The 22320-nt window shown below is 32.1% G+C and overlaps 1 protein-coding gene across 1 annotated transcript; it reads right to left on the bottom strand.

The window, feature by feature from the left end:
- Nucleotides 1-275: 275 nt before the first annotated feature.
- Nucleotides 276-22126, bottom strand: LOC136041091 (serine/threonine-protein phosphatase 6 regulatory ankyrin repeat subunit B-like). The gene is made up of 5 exons (XM_065725645.1): nt 22115-22126; nt 17887-18172; nt 13490-14424; nt 2217-3386; nt 276-935 (listed from the first exon to the last, which is right to left on the bottom strand). The coding sequence occupies exons 1-5, from the start codon at nt 22124-22126 to the stop codon at nt 276-278; spliced, it is 3063 nt and encodes a 1020-aa protein (XP_065581717.1).
- Between the last annotated feature and the right edge of the window lie 194 nt (nt 22127-22320).

Genomic DNA, 22320 nt, shown 5'->3' with positions numbered 1-22320 from the left:
TTGTGAAATTTTTCAAGTTTTAATTGCTTAGATAGCTCAGTATTTGTTCAGCACATTCATGTGGTAACTCAGCAAATCTGTTAAAGAGAGAATTGAAACTTCTATTGGCTAGTTCAAGCAGCACTTTCCTTTCTATGCTGCTTCTGAAACGGCTTTTTATTATTGTGTTATACATTGGAAATTTTGTTTCCCAGTTTGATGATTTCAGTAAACCTTTCAAAAAATTTTCATTCATCGTGTATAGTTCTATTGAGCTTATTCCTTTGATAAAAATGTCATAGAACGTTATATTTACAAAATATTGTCTCACTCCTCATTTGTTTTAGTTCTCTTACAAATTGATCCTTGAGTTCATTTGCAAGATAACTTGTCTGAGTCTTGTCTGAGAGCCTTATGTTTCTTTCACTTACATATAAATTTGCCACTCTCAGTTTTAATACATGCCTTGGAAAATAAACAGCAGTATCATCAACAGCTACATCAAAAGCTGTACGGTCATTTCTACCTGTAATATCTAAGTCAGATCCATGCTCCAGAAGAGTTGCAACACACTCTTTATCTCCACTCCGACTAGCATAATGAAGCGCTGTCATGCCATACTTGTCCTTAGAGTTAACATAGGCTCCATATTTGAGAAGACATTCACAAGTCTGTGAAATTAAAATAGATCCAGAAGAACATGATAAATGAAGTTGACTTGCGCCATCCTCAGGTTTTACATTAACATCAGCGCCAGACTGTGTAAGATATTCAACAGTCCGTGTGTGTCCTTTCCAAGCTGCAAAATGAAGTGGACTTACACCTTTCTCATTTTTTATATTAAGATCAGCGCCAGACTGTATAAGACATTCAACAGTCTGTGTGTGTCCTTTCCGAGCTGCTAAATAAAGGGGAGTTTCGCCATAATTATTTCTGGTATTAACATCAGCACCAGACTGTATAAGATAATCAACAACCTCTGTGTGTCCTTTCCAAGCTGCTAAATAAAGGGGAGTTTCACCATAATTATCTATATATATATAAATAAGTTGTCTGTGTGTGTGTGGGTCTGTCTGTCGGGTGACGTCATGTTTGTGTGTCGACTGACGTCATGTTTTCAACTGACGAAATTACAGACCAGGACATCGGGACACAAATGACGACCGGGACACCGGCACATAGGGAATATAAATGACGACACTCAAAGAGAAAGCGACCGGGACAAAAGGAATGTTCGATTAGCAATCACCATCAACAAAGCACCAGGATACTTATGACGACCGGGACACAGGGAGTATAAATGACGACCAGGACATAAGTAAAAAAAAACTAAAAAAAAACTAAAGAAAAGGTAAAAACTACAAAAAAACTAAAAAGAAAAAAAAACTAAAAACTAATAAAAAACTAAAAAAACTAAAAAACTAAAAAAACTAAAAAAGAAAAAAAAGAAAAAAGGAAAAAAAAATGAAAAATAAAGGAGAAAAACAAAACTAAAAAACGAATATATATACAGACCGGGACACCGGGATACAAATGACGACCGGGACACAGGGAATATAAATGACAACCGGGACACAGGGACACAACTACAACGGGGACGCCGGGGGGCACAGGGGGATATAAATGACGACCGGGACACAAGGAATATAAATGACGCCCGGGACACTCAAAGAGAAATCACAGACTGGGACACCGAGACACAGGGAATATAAATGACGACCGGGACACAGGGACAAAACTAAAAAGGGGACGCCGGGGGGCACAGGGGGATATATAAATGACAATGGCGACACAGGGAATGGTCGATTAGCAATCACCATCAACAAAGCTCAAGGGCAATCATTAGAATCATGAGGTACAGATCTGAATACGGATTGTCTTCCCATGGACCATTATATGTTGCTTGTTCAAGAGTCGGTAAACCTGACAATCTATTTATATGCACAGACAATGGGACAGCAAAGAATGTTGTATATTCGCAAGTTTTACGTAGTTAAAAACACATATATATATATATATATATATATATATATATATATATATATATATATATATATATATCTATCTATATTCACAGGTGGGACATAGGGACACAACTACAATGGCGCGTAACTATTATGGCGCGTAACGATTTACGCGCGCGGGGGGGGGGGGCTCGGGGGGCGCGAAGCACCCCCACCAACTAGGTGTTGGGGTGGCGCGAAGCGCCACCCCAACAGCTACTGTCTTATATTAACATCAGTGCCAGACTTTAAAAGACATTCAACAGTCTCTGTGTTTCCATTCCAAGCTGCAAAATGAAGTGGACTTGAACCATCCTCATTTTTTATATTAAGATCAGCGCCAAACTGTATAAGGCATTCAACAGTCTTTATGTGTCCTTTTCGAGCTGCAAAATAAAGGGAAGTTTCACCATAATTATTTCTTATAGTAACATCAGCGCCAGACTGTATAAGATATTCAACAGTCTCTGTGTGTCCTTCCCAAGCTGCTAAATAAAGGGGAGTTTCACCATAATTATGTCTTATATTAACATAAGTGCCAGACTTTAAAAGACATTCAACAGTCTGTGTGTTTCCATTCCAAGCTGGAAAATGAAGTGGACTTGCACCTTCCTCATTTTTTATATAAACATCAGCGCCAAACTGTATAAGACATTTAACAGTCTGTGTGTGTCCTTTCCGAGCTGCTGAATAAAAGGGAGTTTCACCATAATTATTTCTTATATTAACATCAGCGCCAGACTGTATAAGATATTCAACAGTCTCTGTGTGTCCTTCCCAAGCTGCTAAATAAAGGGGAGTGTTACCATAATTATTTCTTATATTAACATCAGTGCCAGACTTTAAAAGACATTCAACAGTCTGTTTGTCTCCATTCCAAGCTGCAAAATGAAATAGACTTTCACCTTTCTCATTTTTTATATTAAGATCAGTGCCAGGCTGTATAAGACATTCAACAGTCTCTCTGTGTCCTTCCAAAACTGCTAAATAAAGGGGAGTTTCACCATAATTATTTCTTATATTAATATCAGTGCCAGACTGTATAAGACATTCAACAGTCTGTGTGTCTCCATTCCAAGCTGCAAAATGAAATAGACTTTCACCTTTCTTATTTTTTATATTAAGATCAGCGCCAGACTGTATAAGACATTCAACAGTCTGTGTGTCTCCATTCCAAGCTGCAAAATGAAATAGACTATCACCTTTTTCATTTTTTATACTAAGATCAGCGCCAGACCGTATAAGACATTCAACAGTCTCTGTGTGTCCTTCCAAAACTGTTAAATAAAGGGGAGTGTTACCATAATCATTTCTTATATTAACATCAGTGCCAGACTTGAAAAGACATTCAACAGTCTGTGTGTTTCCATTCAAAGCTGCAAAATGAAGTGGACTTGTACCATTCTCATTTTTACATTAACATCAGCGCCAGACTGTAAAAGATATTCAACAGTCCGTGTGTGTCCTGTTCAAGCTGCTAAATGAAGGGGACTTTCACCATAAAAGTAATAAATAAGGAGTTTCAAAAGATATTCAACAACCTGTGTGCATCCTTTTGATGTTGTTAAATAAAGTGATCTTATGGACATGTTATTTTATTATGTTTCTGTAATTTAAATGGATATGAACCATTGTTCTCATATCATTACTATATATAGGTATGACTACGTCATGACCCCTGTACTCGTATTTTTTACATACCCTCTCTAATGGTTTTAATTAAAATTACGTCATTAGCCTAGGTTACGTGTAACACAAGAGTATTACATCATACCATTTCAATTGATCAACGAACTGTTATTGCTGTATTGAGCACTATTGTCACATTTCATTAGAATTCCTATTAGTTTTGATAAATTTGCTAATAATTATTATCTGAAATGTGAGGTTTTTTCATGGAAATACTTTTTCCAAGATATTTAAATTAGGAATTTTGAGATTTTGCATTTGAAATTTACTACTCTGACCTTAGAGAATCTTAAAACCTTGCTTTAGAGTAAGGAACTCAGTTCTATGTAATTTGAAAGTAATCAGAGTCTCTAAATAATCAGATCACATTGTTTATATTGGGCTAACGGCTCTGATGCTTAAACATAGTAGACTCGGAAAGGAACAGAAGTTAAGCCTTTTTATTTCATTTAAATAAAAGATTTTCGAAAACGTAGTTTTTGTTCATTTTGCATCCTAAAATAAAGAAATGTTAGAATAATCAATCATTGTAAATATAAAACTAACTAGTACAAAAATAGATATATAAATGATTCTTAAAACGAAAAAAAGTTAAATTTGTTAGTTAGGTCAAGCTTGAATCAAACAAAAGCCACCACAAACAATATTTTGCCTACTTTCCCCTTACCCTTTTCCTATCCATAAGAGTCTTAGGCCTATTGCGTCATTTGCGTTTCATCTATATATATATATATATATATATATATATATATATATATATACTAGCTGTTGGGGTGGCGCTTCGCGCCACCCCAACACCTAGTTGGTGGGGGCGCTTCGCGCCCCCCCCAAGCCCCCCCCGCGCGCGTAAGTCGTTACGCGCCATAATAGTTACGCGCCATTGTAGTTGTGTCCCTATGTCCCACCTGTGAATATAGATAGATATATATATATATGGTTTTAACTACGTAAAACTTGCGAATATACAACATTCTTTGCTGTCCCATTGTCTTTGCATATAAATAGATTGTCAGGTTTACCGACTCTTGAACATGCAACATATAATGGTCCATGGGAAAACAATCTGTATTCAGATCTATACCTCATGATTCTAATGATTGCCCTTGAGCTTTGTTGATGGTGATTGCTAATCGACCATTCCCTGTCCCGGTGTCCCGGTCGTCATTTACATCCCCCTGTTTCCTCCGGTGTCCCCGTTGTAGTTGTGTCCCTGTGTCCCGGTCGTCATTTATATTCCCTGTGTCCCGGTCGTCATTTGTATCCCGGTGTCCCGGTCTGTATATACATTCGTTTTTTAGTTTTGTTTTTCTCCTTTATTTTTTTCCTTTTTTTTTCTTTTTTAGCTTATTTAGATTTTTAGATTTTTTAGTTTTTTTATTAGTTTTTAGTTTTTTTTTCTTTTTAGTTTTTTTGTCCCGGTCGTCATTTATATCCCCCTGTTTCCCCCGGTGTCCCCGTTGTAGTTGTGTCCCTGTGTCCCGGTCGTCATTTATATTCCCTGTGTCCCGGTCGTCATTTGTATCCCGGTGTACCGGTCTGTATATACATTCGTTTTTTAGTTTTGTTTTTCTCCTTTATTTTTTTCCTTTTTTTTTCTTTTTTAGTTTATTTAGATTTTTAGATTTTTTAGTTTTTTTATTAGTTTTTAGTTTTTTTTTCTTTTTAGTTTTTTTGTAGTTTTTACCTTCTTTTTAGTTTTGTTAATTTTTTTTTTACTTATGTCCTGGTCGTCATTTATGCTCCCTATGTCCCGGTGCTTTGTTGATTGCTAATCGAACATTCCTTTTGTCCTGGTCGCTTTCTCTTTGAGTGTCGTCATTTAGTTTTTTCTTTTTTAGTTCTTTTAGTTTTTACCTTTTTTAGTTTTTTTTAGTTTTTTAGATGAAAATTTTTTTTAGTTTTTTCCTTTTTTTCTTTTTAGTTTTTATTGGTTTTTACCTTTATGTTAGCTTATTTTTCAGTTTTTTCCTTTTTTCTTAGTTTTTTTTTATTTTTTATTTTTTTTAGTTTTTTACCTTTTTTTAGTTTTTTAGTTTTTTTAGTTTTTTTAGTTTTTTAGCTTTTTTACTTTTTTTATTAGTTTTTAGTTTTTTTGTAGTTTTTGCCTTTTTTTAGTTTTTTCAGTTTTTTTTTTAGTTTTTTATTGGTTTTTACCTTTATTTTAGCTTATTTTTCAGTTTTTTCCTTTTTTTTAGTTTTTTTTAGTTTTTAGTTTTTTTAGTTTTTTACCTTTTTTTAGTTTTTTTAGTTTTTTTTAGTTTTTTAGCTTTTTTATTTTTTTTTATTAGTTTTTAGTTTTTTTTGTAGTTTTTGCCTTTTTTTTAGTTTTTTTAGTTTTTTAGCTTTTTTATTAGTTTTTAGTTTTTTTTGTAGTTTTTGCCTTTTTTTAGTTTGACAACTTATTTTTATATATATAGATAGTTTTTTTTTTTACTTATGTCCTGGTCGTCATTTATACTCCCTGTGTCCCTGTGCTTTGTTGATTGCTAATCGAACATTCCTTTTGTCCTGGTCGCTTTCTCTTTGAGTGTCGTCATTTATTAGTTTTTTCCTTTTTTTTTTAGTTTTTTATTGGTTTTTACCTTTATTTTAGCTTATTTTTCAGTTTTTTCCTTTTTTTTAGTTTTTTTTTATTTTTTATTTTTTTTAGTTTTTTACCTTTTTTTAGTTTTTTTTTAGTTTTTTTAGTTTTTTAGCTTTTTTACTTTTTTTATTAGTTTTTAGTTTTTTTTGTAGTTTTTGCCTTTTTTTAGTTTTTTCAGTTTTTTTTTTTAGTTTTTTATTGGTTTTTACCTTTATAGTTTTTTTAGTTTTTTAGCTTTTTTATTTTTTTTATTAGTTTTTAGTTTTTTTTGTAGCTTTTGCCTTTTTTTAGTTTTTTCAGTTTTGACGTCACCTGATCCAGTTTTTTCAGGTGACGTCACCTGACACATCCATCCATCCATCCACAGACAACTTATTTTTATATATATAGATATATATATATATACTAGCTGTTGGGGTGGCGCTTCGCGCCACCCCAACACCTAGTTGGTGGGGGCGCTTCGCGCCCCCCCCAAGCCCCCCCGCGCGCGTAAGTCGTTACGCGCCATAATAGTTACGCGCCATTGTAGTTGTGTCCCTATGTCCCACCTGTGAATATAGATAGATATATATATATATGGTTTTAACTACGTAAAACTTGCGAATATACAACATTCTTTGCTGTCCCATTGTCTTTGCATATAAATAGATTGTCAGGTTTACCGACTCTTGAACATGCAACATATAATGGTCCATGGGAAAACAATCTGTATTCAGATCTATACCTCATGATTCTAATGATTGCCCTTGAGCTTTGTTGATGGTGATTGCTAATCGACCATTCCCTGTCCCGGTGTCCCGGTCGTCATTTACATCCCCCTGTTTCCTCCGGTGTCCCCGTTGTAGTTGTGTCCCTGTGTCCCGGTCGTCATTTATATTCCCTGTGTCCCGGTCGTCATTTGTATCCCGGTGTCCCGGTCTGTATATACATTCGTTTTTTAGTTTTGTTTTTCTCCTTTATTTTTTTCCTTTTTTTTTCTTTTTTAGCTTATTTAGATTTTTAGATTTTTTAGTTTTTTTATTAGTTTTTAGTTTTTTTTTCTTTTTAGTTTTTTTGTCCCGGTCGTCATTTATATCCCCCTGTTTCCCCCGGTGTCCCCGTTGTAGTTGTGTCCCTGTGTCCCGGTCGTCATTTATATTCCCTGTGTCCCGGTCGTCATTTGTATCCCGGTGTACCGGTCTGTATATACATTCGTTTTTTAGTTTTGTTTTTCTCCTTTATTTTTTTCCTTTTTTTTTCTTTTTTAGTTTATTTAGATTTTTAGATTTTTTAGTTTTTTTATTAGTTTTTAGTTTTTTTTTCTTTTTAGTTTTTTTGTAGTTTTTACCTTCTTTTTAGTTTTGTTAATTTTTTTTTTACTTATGTCCTGGTCGTCATTTATGCTCCCTATGTCCCGGTGCTTTGTTGATTGCTAATCGAACATTCCTTTTGTCCTGGTCGCTTTCTCTTTGAGTGTCGTCATTTAGTTTTTTCTTTTTTAGTTCTTTTAGTTTTTACCTTTTTTAGTTTTTTTTAGTTTTTTAGATGAAAATTTTTTTTAGTTTTTTCCTTTTTTTCTTTTTAGTTTTTATTGGTTTTTACCTTTATGTTAGCTTATTTTTCAGTTTTTTCCTTTTTTCTTAGTTTTTTTTTATTTTTTATTTTTTTTAGTTTTTTACCTTTTTTTAGTTTTTTAGTTTTTTTAGTTTTTTTAGTTTTTTAGCTTTTTTACTTTTTTTATTAGTTTTTAGTTTTTTTGTAGTTTTTGCCTTTTTTTAGTTTTTTCAGTTTTTTTTTTAGTTTTTTATTGGTTTTTACCTTTATTTTAGCTTATTTTTCAGTTTTTTCCTTTTTTTTAGTTTTTTTTAGTTTTTAGTTTTTTTAGTTTTTTACCTTTTTTTAGTTTTTTTAGTTTTTTTAGTTTTTTAGCTTTTTTATTTTTTTTTATTAGTTTTTAGTTTTTTTTGTAGTTTTTGCCTTTTTTTTAGTTTTTTTAGTTTTTTAGCTTTTTTATTAGTTTTTAGTTTTTTTTGTAGTTTTTGCCTTTTTTTAGTTTGACAACTTATTTTTATATATATAGATAGTTTTTTTTTTTACTTATGTCCTGGTCGTCATTTATACTCCCTGTGTCCCTGTGCTTTGTTGATTGCTAATCGAACATTCCTTTTGTCCTGGTCGCTTTCTCTTTGAGTGTCGTCATTTATTAGTTTTTTCCTTTTTTTTTTAGTTTTTTATTGGTTTTTACCTTTATTTTAGCTTATTTTTCAGTTTTTTCCTTTTTTTTAGTTTTTTTTTATTTTTTATTTTTTTTAGTTTTTTACCTTTTTTTAGTTTTTTTTTAGTTTTTTTTAGTTTTTTAGCTTTTTTACTTTTTTTATTAGTTTTTAGTTTTTTTTGTAGTTTTTGCCTTTTTTTAGTTTTTTCAGTTTTTTTTTTTAGTTTTTTATTGGTTTTTACCTTTATAGTTTTTTTAGTTTTTTAGCTTTTTTATTTTTTTTATTAGTTTTTAGTTTTTTTTGTAGCTTTTGCCTTTTTTTAGTTTTTTCAGTTTTGACGTCACCTGATCCAGTTTTTTCAGGTGACGTCACCTGACACATCCATCCATCCATCCACAGACAACTTATTTTTATATATATAGATATATATATATATACTAGCTGTTGGGGTGGCGCTTCGCGCCACCCCAACACCTAGTTGGTGGGGGCGCTTCGCGCCCCCCCCAAGCCCCCCCGCGCGCGTAAGTCGTTACGCGCCATAATAGTTACGCGCCATTGTAGTTGTGTCCCTATGTCCCACCTGTGAATATAGATAGATATATATATATGGTTTTAACTACGTAAAACTTGCGAATATACAACATTCTTTGCTGTCCCATTGTCTTTGCATATAAATAGATTGTCAGGTTTACCGACTCTTGAACATGCAACATATAATGGTCCATGGGAAAACAATCTGTATTCAGATCTATACCTCATGATTCTAATGATTGCCCTTGAGCTTTGTTGATGGTGATTGCTAATCGACCATTCCCTGTCCCGGTGTCCCGGTCGTCATTTACATCCCCCTGTTTCCCCCGGTGTCCCCGTTGTAGTTGTGTCCCTGTGTCCCGGTCGTCATTTATATTCCCTGTGTCCCGGGTCCCGGTCGTCATTTGTATCCCGGTGTCCCGGTCTGTATATACATTCGTTTTTTAGTTTTGTTTTTCTCCTTTATTTTTTTCCTTTTTTTTTCTTTTTTAGCTTATTTAGATTTTTAGATTTTTTAGTTTTTTTATTAGTTTTTAGTTTTTTTTTCTTTTTAGTTTTTTTGTCCCGGTCGTCATTTATATCCCCCTGTTTCCCCCGGTGTCCCCGTTGTAGTTGTGTCCCTGTGTCCCGGTCGTCATTTATATTCCCTGTGTCCCGGTCGTCATTTGTATCCCGGTGTACCGGTCTGTATATACATTCGTTTTTTAGTTTTGTTTTTCTCCTTTATTTTTTTCCTTTTTTTTTCTTTTTTAGTTTATTTAGATTTTTAGATTTTTTAGTTTTGTCCTGGTCGTCATTTATACTCCCTGTGTCCCGGTGCTTTGTTGATTGCTAATCGAACATTCCTTTTGTCCTGGTCGCTTTCTCTTTGAGTGTCGTCATTTATTTTTTTCTTTTTTAGTTCTTTTAGTTTTTACCTTTTTTAGTTTTTTTTTAGTTTTTAGTTTTTTTAGTTTTTTACCTTTTTTTAGTTTTTTTAGTTTTTTTAGTTTTTTAGCTTTTTTATTTTTTTTATTAGTTTTTAGTTTTTTTTGTAGTTTTTGCCTTTTTTTTCTCTTTGAGTGTCGTCATTTATTAGTTTTTTCCTTTTTTTTTAGTTTTTTATTGGTTTTTACCTTTATTTTAGCTTATTTTTCAGTTTTTTCCTTTTTTTTAGTTTTTTTTTATTTTTTATTTTTTTTAGTTTTTTACCTTTTTTTAGTTTATATATGGTTTTAACTACGTAAAACTTGCGAATATACAACATTCTTTGCTGTCCCATTGTCTTTGCATATAAATAGATTGTCAGGTTTACCGACTCTTGAACATGCAACATATAATGGTCCATGGGAAAACAATCTGTATTCAGATCTATACCTCATGATTCTAATGATTGCCCTTGAGCTTTGTTGATGGTGATTGCTAATCGACCATTCCCTGTCCCGGTGTCCCGGTCGTCATTTACATCCCCCTGTTTCCCCCGGTGTCCCCGTTGTAGTTGTGTCCCTGTGTCCCGGTCGTCATTTATATTCCCTGTGTCCCGGGTCCCGGTCGTCATTTGTATCCCGGTGTCCCGGTCTGTATATACATTCGTTTTTTAGTTTTGTTTTTCTCCTTTATTTTTTTCCTTTTTTTTTCTTTTTTAGCTTATTTAGATTTTTAGCTTTTTTACTTTTTTTATTAGTTTTTAGTTTTTTTTTCTTTTTAGTTTTTTTGTCCCGGTCGTCATTTATATAGATTTTTAGATTTTTTAGTTTTGTCCTGGTCGTCATTTATACTCCCTGTGGCCCGGTGCTTTGTTGATTGCTAATCGAACATTCCTTTTGTCCTGGTCGCTTTCTCTTTGAGTGTCGTCATTTATTTTTTTTATTTTTTAGTTCTTTTAGTTTTTACCTTTTTTAGTTTTTTTTTAGTTTTTAGTTTTTTTAGTTTTTTACCTTTTTTTAGTTTTTTTAGTTTTTTTAGTTTTTTAGCTTTTTTATTTTTTTTATTAGTTTTTAGTTTTTTTTTAGTTTTTGCCTTTTTTTTATTTTTTTTAGTTTTTTAGCTTTTTTATTAGTTTTTAGTTTTTTTTGTAGTTTTTGCCTTTTTTTAGTTTTTTTAGTTTTTTAGCTTTTTTATTTTTTTTATTAGTTTTTAGTTTTTTTTGTAGTTTTTGCCTTTTTTTTCTCTTTGAGTGTCGTCATTTATTAGTTTTTTCCTTTTTTTTTAGTTTTTTATTGGTTTTTACCTTTATTTTAGCTTATTTTTCATTTTTTTCTTTTTTTTTAGTTTTTTTTTTATTTTTTATTTTTTTTAGTTTTTTACCTTTTTTTAGTTTTTTTAGTTTTTTTAGTTTTTTAGCTTTTTTACTTTTTTTTATTAGTTTTTAGTTTTTTTTTGTAGTTTTTGCCTTTTTAGTTTTTTATTGGTTTTTACCTTTATAGTTTTTTTAGTTTTTTAGCTTTTTTAGTTTTTTTATTAGTTTTTAGTTTTTTTGTAGTTTTTGCCTTTTTTAGTTTTTTCAGTTTTGACGTCACCTGATCCAGTTTTTTCAGGTGACGTCACCTGACACATCCATCCACACATCCACAGACAGACAGACAACTTATTTTTATATATATAGATATATATATATATATATATATATATATATATATACATATATATATATATATATATATATATATATATATATATATATATATATATATATATATATATATATATATATATATATAAATGTAGTGATTTACAGTACCGATACACCGTTACATGTTATTACCGTTACAGGAGCTCAAAAAATTGAGGTTCATTTTAAATTTTAGTAAATTGCTTAAAATGTAAAAATCTGGTGATTGCACAAATATTTTAATATATTTTGACATTGGATTAAAGCAATTCGAAAGCCTGAAAACAGAAAACCAAAAGTTGGAAGTTTAGTAGAAATTGTTGAAGTTTAGAATGCTTGCTGCTCAAAGAAAATTTTTCAAAGTGTCAATTAACATCAAAAAGAAATTATTATTCGAACTAAATGACGTTCTTCTTGTTGCCCGGACTCGCCATGGATTGCTTTCTAATTTTACTATATTAACCAATGAACTATCTAAGATTGGACTGTCAGTTAATATGTCTAAATGCGAGTTCATTTGTTTTAATAGCCCTCATGCGGTCGCTCCATTCGTTGCTGGGACTGCAGTTCTACCATGTTCTTTTTTAGTTAGTCGGCTTGGTCTGTGTTTCGGCCCAACACTTTTCACAACCTGTTCATCCCTAGTGAATAAAGCCATGAAAAACCTACACGTCGCTTACAGAAAAATATCCCCAAACAACAAAAGCCGTTACAACCGCAACGGTTTGTAAATTCCTCCTCCGGCTTCCTAGATGGCACCGAAAAAAAAAATTGTTCGATTTGGTTTAATAGATGTGCCTTCTCGGATTCGGTCTTTCAATGATGATTTATTTAAAAATATTATCAACTTTATTCACGTTTATGACCCTCTGCAGCCTTTTTTCCATATTAATACTGGTTAATTAGTCCATGTTGTCCTTTGTTAGTTTGAAGTTTTTTTTTCTTCGCTGTTTATCGTTTTTGTTTTTGTTTATTTATAATACTCCGTACTTCGTGTTTTTTATACTTTTACGGGTAATGTAGTTCATTCATTCATTCATTCATATCCTAAGAACTTGTGTGGAGGAAGCTTAACCTTTACTTAAGTCTCCTATGCGCTTGCACCCACTTGAGTTGAAACAAATGCATTAGTTTGATCAAGATAAGAAATTGGAATTATTGTGTTTCCTCACCTGCATACTATCTTCCTCTTTGGTCCTTAAATTCATTGAATGTGAGTAAACCAGTAGATATTTTGGTAAATCTTAGTTATGTAATAATGTTTCTATCTCAAAACAGTACTGTAATCTAGAAAACATTTTGCTTTTTTTATAGTTAATTTGGGTAAAAGGAAAAATATATTTTCCATGAAGCTTATTTTTTTGCTAGCCAGTGAGAGACAAAAATGTTTTTTTTTGTTTCAAGGCCAAAAGTAGAGAAGTTTAAAGCATTATAGCTCAAAAACCTGCTATGCGGGTTTTGAAAACTTGTCACCAAACCCGCATAGTAGTTAATTTGCATTGTATATGTATATCTATCTATCTATCTATCTATCATTATGAAACTCTTAATGCTACCACCCCTTGTGGAGTGGTTCAGAAGCATTTATGAAATTTTTCAAGTTTTCATTGCTTAGATAGCTCAGTATTTGTTCAGCACATTCATGTGGTAACTCAGCAAATCTGTTAAAGAGAGAATTGAAACTTCTATTGGCTAGTTCAAGCAGCACTTTCCTTTCTATGCTGTTTTTAAAATGGCTTTTTATTATTGTATTGTACATTGAAAATTTTGTTTCCCAGTTTGATGATTTCAGTAGACCTTTCAACGAATTTTCATTCATCGTGTATAGTTCTATTGAGCTAATTCCTTTGATAAAAATGTCATAGAACGTAATATTACAAAATATTGTCTCACTCCTCATTTGTTCTAGTTCTCTTACAAATTGATCCTTGAGCTCTATTGCAGGATAACTTGTCTGAGTCTTCTCTGAGAGCCATATGTTTCTTTCACTTACATATAAATTTGCCACTCTCAGTTTTAATACATGGCTTGCAAAATAAACAGCAGTATCATCAACAGCTACATCAAAAGCTGTTTCACCATAAATATTTCCTATATTAACATCAGCACCAGACTGTATAAGAAATTCAACAGTCTGTGTGTGTCCTATACGAGCGGCTATATAAAGGGGAGTTTCACCATAATTTTTTCTTATATTAACATCAGCGCCAGACTTTAAAAGACATTCAACAGTCCGTGTGTGCCCTTTCCAAGCTGCTAAACAAAGGGGAGTGTTACCATTTTTATTTCCTATATTAACATCAGCGCCAGACTGTAAAAGACATTCAACAGTCTCTGTGTGTCCTTCCTGAGTTGCTAAATAAAGGGGAGTTTCACCATAATTATTTCTTACATTAACATCAGTGCCAGACTTTAAAAGACATTCAACAGTCCGTGTGTGTCCTTTCAAAGCTGCAAAATGAAGTGCAGCTTCATTTTTTAAAAAATAAGTACCATTCTTATTTTTTACATTAACATCAGCACCAGACTGTAAAAGATATTCAACAGTCCGTGTGTGTCCTTCCCAAGCTGCTAAATGAAGGGGAGTTTCACCATAATTATTTCTTATATTAACATCAGCGCCAGATTGTATAAGATATTCAACAGTCTGTGCGTGTCCTTCCCAAACAGCTAAATAAAGGGGAGTGTTACCATAACTATTTCTTATATTAACATCAGTACCAGACTGTAAAAGATATTCAACAGTCCGTGTGTGTCCTTTCCAAGCTGCTAAATGAAGGGGAGTTTCACCATAAAAGCAATAAATAAGGAGTTTCAAAAGATATTCAACAACCTGTGTGCATCCTTTTGAAGCTGCTAAATAAAGTGATCTTATAGACATGTTATTTTATTATATTTCTATAATTTAAATGGATATGAACCACTGTTCTCATATCATTGCTATATATAGGTATGACTGCTTCATGACTCCTGTGCTCGTATGATCTACCTGCCCTCCGTAATGATTTTACGGAGGGCATGTACACATACGGAGGGCATAATTGTGCAATCATCAGTTTTTTACATTTTAGGCAATTTAATTAAATTTAAATTTTTTGTATTTAAGATCATGATCATGACTCCTGTACTCGTATGATGTCCATGCTCTCCGTAATGATTTTAACTAAATTACATCATTAGCCTAGGTTATGGGTAACACAAGAGCATTACATCATACCATTTAAATTGATGAACAAACTGTTATTGCTGTATTGAGCACTATGGTCACATATCAGTCTACTCATTAGAATTCCTATTAGTTTTGATGAATGTGGTAATGATTATGATCTGAAAAGTAAGGTTTTCTAATGAAGATACTTTTTCTAAAATACTTAAATTAGAGATTTTGTGATGTTGTATTTAAAATTTACTACTCTGACACCTTGCTTTAGAGTTTGGAACTCAGTTCCATGTAATTTGAAAGTAATCAGATTCTCTAAATAGTCAGGTCACATTGTTTATATTGGGCTAACGGCTCTGATGCTAAAACACAGTAGATTCGGAAAGGAACAGAAGTTAAGTCTTTTTTTATTTAAATAAAAGCTTTCCGAAAAAGTAGTTTTTTGTTCATTTTGAAACCTAAAATGAAGAAATGTTAAAATAATCAATCATAGCAAATATAAAACTAACTAGTACAAAAATAGATATATAAATGATTCTTAAAATGAATAAAAGTTAAATTTGTTAGTTAGGTCAAACTTGAATCAAATAAAAGCCATCACAAACAATGTTTTGCCTACTTTCCCCTTACCCTTTTCCTATCCATAAAAGTCTTAGGCCTATTGTGTCATTTGCGTTTCATCTATCTATATATATAAAAATAAGTTGTCTGTGTGTCGAGTGACGTCACTGTCTGCATATGACGTCTAAATTATTTCATCACATACCAATTCAAAAACGAATGTATTCAAGCCGAAGTAGCTCAGTTATATTTTGAATATACATTGGACTGAGAGAATAAGAAATGATGAGATTTATACCATAACAAATCATACCCCCATCCTTGATACCATTAGAAAGCGACGATGGATGTATTGGGGGCACATGGTGCGAATGGGTGATGGAAGGCTACCTCATGACATATGGTGTTGGATACCCCCCGGCCTCCGCAAGTCAGGGAGACCCAAAATGACAGTTGGCAGGATGTTAGAGAAGGAGGCGAAGCTGGCGAGGTCTTCGATGGAGGAGCTTTGGTCGAAGGCTCAGGACAGGTCGTCGTGGCGAACCACTGTTGCTGCCTTATGCGCCCTCAGGCGTGGGAGGACCTAAGTCTAAGTCTAAGTGGTAATACGGGACCCAGAGATCGAACCATGCTGCAGGAATGCACCACAGGGCCGACGCAGGGAAAGCGTTATGTTCCAGGTTCTAGGTCCGAGAGGTTCCAGGTTCGAACCTTGGCTTTAGCATTAATACAAAAGAAGAAAAAAACTAAAAAAGATAAAAACTACAAAAAAAAACTAAAAAGAAAATACTAAAAAAACTAAAAAAGCTAAAAAACTAAAAAAAAAAAAGGGTAAAAAACTAAAAACTAAAAAAGTAAAAAAAACTAAAAAAAACTAAAAAAAGGTAAAAACTACAAAAAAACTAAAAAGAAAAAAAAACTAATAAAAAAACTAAAAAACTAAAAACTGAAAAAGAAAAAAAAAAAACTGAAAAATAAAGGAGAAAAAGAAAACAAAAAAAAAATAAAAATTAAAATAAAAAAAAACTAAAAAAGGTAAATGTATTCAAGCCGAAGTAGCTGAGTTGGTAAAGTGTTATGCTCCAGGTTCTAGGTCCGACAGGTTCCAGGTTTGAAACTTGGCTTTAGCATTAATACAAAAGAAGAAAAAACTAAAAAAGAAAAAAAATTAAAAAAAACTAAAAAACAGGTAAAAACTACTAAAAAGCTAAAAGAGCTAAAAAACTAAAAAAAGAATAAAAAAAGGTTAAAAACTAAAAAAGGAAATAAACTATAAAACTAAAAAAAAGGGGTAAAAACAGCAAAAAAACTAAAAAGAAAAAAAAACTAAAAACTAATAAAAAAACTAAAAGCTGAAAAAAGAACTAAAAAAAGGAAAAAAACTGAAAAATAAAGGAGAAAAAGAAAACTAAAAAAATAAAAATAAAAAAAAGATAAAAAAGGTAAAAACTACAAAAAAAAACTAAAAAGAAAAAAGACTAAAAAGCTAAGAAAAAAAAGGTAAAAACCAAAAAAACAACTAAAAGGAAAAAAAGGAAAAAAAAAATTTATTTCATCATATACCAATTCAAAAACGAATGTATATACAGACCGGGACACAGGGAATATAAATGACGACCGGGACACTCAAAGAGAAAGTACAGACTGGGACACCGGGACACAAATGACGACTGGGACGTGTGTGTCGACTGACGTCATATTTGTGTGTCAACTGACGACTGGGACTGGGCAATCATTAGAATAATGAGGTATAGATCTGAATACGGATTGTTTTTCTCATGGACAATTATATGTTGCAGGTTCAAGAGTCGGGAAACCTGACAATCCATTTATATGTACAGACAATGGGACAGCGAAGAATGTTGTATATTCGCAAGTTTTACGTAGTTAAAAACATATATATATATATATATATATATATATATATATATATATATATATATATATATATATATATATATATATATATATATATATATATATATATATATATATATATATATATATATATATATATATATATATATATATATATATATATATCTATATTCACAGGTGGGACACAGGAAAACAACTACAATGGCGCGTAACTAATATGGCGCGTAACGACTTACGCACGCGGGTGGGCTTGGGGGGGGGGGGGTGCGAAGCGCCCCCACCAGCTAGGTGTTGGGGTTGCGCCAAGCGCCACCCCAACAGCTAGTATATATATTTATATACATATATATATATATATATATATATATATATATATATATATATATATATATATATATATATATATATATATATATATATATATATATATATATATATATGAAACTTTGGATCTAATGATCAAATGCTTGTTAAGCGCAATAATGCAAAGTAGTTCCTAAAAGGTCTCTTTTCCCTCAACATCCCATGCTATTTCATCCCCTCTTTTTTTAAGTCCACTTATATCGTCCCCATGTTATGAAGTTGCCTCTTGTTTTATTGAAAAGTAAAATTTTTAATTGAAACAAAAAGTTATAGCTTTCTATACTCCAAATTTATCGCGAAACTAAAAATTAATAAAGCAAAATTTAAATGTAGAATATAATTTAATAACAAACCTGTACTAGGATCAATAGTAAAATAGGCCTTGGCCAATGAGTCAAGAATCTCATACGTAATTTGGGCATTGACCCCGGAATCATCATCATCCGTTTCAAGAATCAACGGAGAGCCAAGGTTGAGGAAACGACCTTTCGATGAGCTAGCAGCATATACAACAGCTTCCACAGGTGCCGCTTCGCTTATTATACCCTCATAGGAAAAGGAGAGAAAACGTGGCGCATTATCATTTACATCACGAATGTTAATTATAATAATGGCAGTGGCTTTCAGACAAGCCTGAAACTAATAAGACATTTTATTTAATCATTTTCATCGTGTTGTGATAAACAAGATGAAGCGTTCCAATCAAACAACGCTCCAAACACTATTTTACAATACAAAGTTGTTATTTTGCAAAAACAACGTTATTTTGCAATACAAAAGTTGTTCTTTTGCAAAAACAACGTTTTGTAAAATATGGAAATTCCATCTTTAGCAACCTTAATAACCCTATATTAGATAGATGACACTATTTAACATTATATAGAAGGCCCTATACTATATTCTATATTATATAGATGGTCCTATACTATATTGTATATTATAGATTAGATGGCCCTATTCCGGAATTAAATAAAAAAACAAGTTTTTTCAACTGAAAGTAAGGAGCGACATTAAAACTTAAAACGAACAGAAATTACTTCGTATATGAAAGGGGCTGCTTCCTCATCAACGCCCCGCTCTTTACGCTAAAGTTTGACTCTTTCTCTCAACTCTTTTTTTAAAACAGTAAACAACTTTAGCGTAAAGAGCGGGGCGTTGATGAGGATGCAGCCCCTTTCATATACGAAGTAATTTCTGTTCGTTTTAAGTTTTAATGTCGCTCCTTACTTTCAGTTGAAAAAACATGATTTTTTGTTTAATTTTTGAACGTTTTTGAATCAATGCATGTTTTGATTTTGGCTCTCCACAGAGAAATAAATAAAACAAAATTTGCATATTTTTTTTTTTTGGCTAAATGGCTTTCTCATAACTTTGATCGAATGATTTTGAAAAAAAAAGAGCGGGGGAGGAAGCCTAGTTGCCCTCCAATTTTTCGGTTAATAAAAAATGCAACTAGAACTTTTAATTTTTTACGAATCTTTTTATTAGTAAAAGATATACGTAACTTATAAACTAGCTTACGTAAAGAATTTTTTATTCTCATGTTTTTATTACACATATGAGAGGGTTAGCCCCTTCGTCAGTACCTCTCTCTTTACACTAAATCTTAAATTTTGGCCCAATTAATTAAGAATGACCCCTGAATCACAAAAGGCGTAGAATAAATAGTTGACATTACTAAAAATACTTTATCGTGAAGAGGGAGGTATTAGGAGGAGGTGAACCCCTCGTATGGGTAATAATTTCTGTTCATTTTAAGTTTTAATGCTGCTCCTTGCTTCCAGCTGAAAAAAACTTTTTCATATTTATTTTTTCATTGTTTTTTTTTAATTAATGCTAGTAAATCCTGCGCTCCCTTCATGGAAATTTTCTTCCCCCATGACAAATTCCTCGATGGAAAGTTCCCCCAGTATATCCCCCTCTTTTCAACCCCTCCCCCCAACCAAAAAATCCTTCTGAAAACACCTGTACACTTCCCAATAACCATTACTATATGCAAGCACTGGTCAAAGTTTGTAATTTGTAACCCCTAAAACGGGGACTGTGGAGGAGTAAGTCGTCCCCAAAGACATAGTTATAAGGTTTTTCGACTACGTTGAATAAAATGGCTATCTCAGAATTTTGATCCGTTGACTTTGGGAAAATAATTAGCGTGGGAGGGCGCCTAGGTGCCCTCCAATTTTTTCGGTCACTTAAAAAGGGCACTAGAACTTGTCATTTCCGTTAGAATGAGCCCTCTCGCAACATTCGAGGACAACTGGGTCGATACGATTACCCCTGGGAAAAAGAAAAAAAAAACAAATGAACACGTATCCGTGATCTGCCTTCTGGCAAAAAATACAAAATTCCACATTTTTGTAGATAGGAGCTTGAAACTTCTACAGTAGGGTTCTCTGATACGCTGAATCTGGTGTGTGTTAAGATGATATGACTTTTAGAGGGTGTTTCCCCCTATTTACTAAAATGAGGCAAATTTTCTTGGGCTCGTAACTTTTGATGGGTAAGACTAATCTTGATGAAACTTACATATTATGTTAAGATTCTATGACTTTTAGGGGGTGTTTCCCCCTATTTTCTAAAGTAAAACAAATTTTCTCAGGCTCGTAACTTTTGGTGCGTAAGACTAAACTTGACGAAACTTATATATTTAAAATCAGCTTTAAAATGCAATTCTTTTGATGTAGCTATTGGTATCAAAATTCCATTTTTTAGAGTTTTGGCTATAGAGCCGGGTCGCTATTTACTACAGTTCGTTACCACGAACTGTTTGAAAAAGAAGTTTGGTATTCTTGTTTTAAGTCTAAAAGATTGAGTTCTATATCAAAGAGCCCGAAAGCTAAAACCCACAAAGATACGAAAATTACCTAATTACTGACCTAAAAGTTTTAGGTCATTTTTGGTCGAATTGATGATGTAAATTGGTTTAGTTTTCTGTTTTAGGTTTTAGAATTGCTTTAATCCATTGTCAAAATATATAGAAATATTTGTGCCATCACCAGTTTTTTCACCAGTCTGTAATTTCTCTTTGAGTGTCCCGGTCGTCATTTATATTCCCTGTGTCCCGGTCTGTTCACACATTCGTTTTTGAATTGGTATATGATGAAATAATTTTTTTTTCCCCTTTTTTTCTTTTTAGTTTTTTTTTGGTTTTTACCTATTTTTTAGCTTTTTCTTTTTTTTCTCTTTTCTTTTTAGTTTTTTTTTGTCGTTTTTACCTTTTTAGTTTTTTTTTTTTTTTTTCTTTTTCTCCTTTATTTTTCAGTTTTTTTCCTTTTTTTAGTTTTTTTTTCTTTTTCAGTTTTTTGTTTTTTTATTAGTTTTTAGTAGTTTTTTTTTCTTTTTAGTTTTTTGCTGTTTTTACCCTTTTTTTAGTTTTTTATTTTTTTTCTCGTTTAGTTTTTAGTTTTTTACCTTTTTTAGTTTTTCTTTAGTTTTTTAGCTTTTTTAGTTTCTTAGTAGTTTTTACCTGTTTTTTAGTTTTTTTCTTCTTTTGTATTAATGCTAAAGCCAAGGTTCGAACCTGGAACCTCTCGGACCTAGAACCTGGAACATAACGCTTTACCAACTCAGCTACTTCGGCTTGAATACATTTACCTTTTTTAGTTTTTTTTTATTTTTAGTTTTTTTACTTTTCTTTTTCTCCTTTATTTGTCAGTTTTCTTTCCTTTTTTTAGTTTTTTTTCTTTTTCAGTTTTTAGTTTATTTAGTTTTTTTTTAGTTTTTCTATTAGTTTTTAGTTTTTTTCTTTTTATTTTTTTTTTGTAGTTTTTACCTTTTTTTAGTTTTTTATTTTTTTAGTTTTTAGTTTTTAGTTTTTTACCCTTTTAGTATTTTCTTTTTAGTTTTTTTTGTAGTTTTTATCTTTTTTAGTTTTTTTTCTTCTTTTGTATTAATGCTAAAGCCAAGGTTCGAACCTGGAACCTCTCGGACCTAGAACCTGGAACATAACGCTTTACCAACTGAGCTACTGTATTTGTATTTGTATCGGATTAACAACGCTTCTTGACTACAAAGGTCCCTGCGTCGGCCCTGTAGTGCATTCCTGCAGCATGGTTCGATCTCTGGGTCCCGTATTACCACGCTAAGGTCAAACCCACTGCGCCAACACAGGTAGTTATATAACTGAGCTACTTCGGCTTGAATACATTCGTTTTTGAATTGGTATGTGATGAAATAATTCAGATGTCATATGCGGACAGTGACGTCACTCAACACACAGACAACTTATTTTTATATATATATAGAGATATATATATATATATATATATATACATACATATATAGATATATATATATATTTATATATATATATATATATATATATATACAAAGAGATGGGAGAATCGTTAACTTGTTTGTTTTTTTTTCAAATTAAACCTTTAAGTATTTTAATTTTTAAATTAAGGGATGAAGCGAACTTCATATTTAAAGGATCGCCATCTACAATTTTTGAACAAATATTTTTTATATTTTTCTCTCTTCTTCTTCTTCTTTGGACTATCATATAGACACTTTAGCATAAAATCATCGTCGAAACTAAATTCTGGGCCTTGTGGCGGGTTGTTGCAGATGAGATCATACTCCAGGCTCCATATACCAGGATCAGATCATTTCCACTGCACCACCACACGACCAAATTCAACTTCCAATTGAGATTTTTCTATCTGGGTAGTGCTCAAATAGAAAATTTATTATTCAATTTTTTAAGTTGTTGGCAGGGGCGCAGCTTAGAAGGGTTGACTCCCCCACCCTAAGTTACAAGGTGTCGGCGCACAGTCAAAGTTTGG

The sequence above is a fragment of the Artemia franciscana genome, chromosome 21 (genome assembly GCF_032884065.1).
Source record: "Artemia franciscana chromosome 21, ASM3288406v1, whole genome shotgun sequence".
NCBI lineage: Eukaryota > Metazoa > Arthropoda > Branchiopoda > Anostraca > Artemiidae > Artemia > Artemia franciscana.
This window is presented reverse-complemented; position numbering and strand designations above follow the sequence as displayed.

What these genes read in the sequence shown, in the direction of transcription:
- LOC136041091 (XM_065725645.1), bottom strand. An exon ending in TACTATTGATCCTAGTACAG is followed by an intron (nt 14,425 to 17,886) that starts GTTTGTTATTAA and finishes TTTATTTAGCAG; the next exon opens with CTTCAAAAGGATGCACACAG. An exon ending in TAGAGCTCAAGGATCAATTT is followed by an intron (nt 3,387 to 13,489) that starts GTAAGAGAACTA and finishes TGTAAAAATGAG; the next exon opens with AATGGTACAAGTCCACTTCA.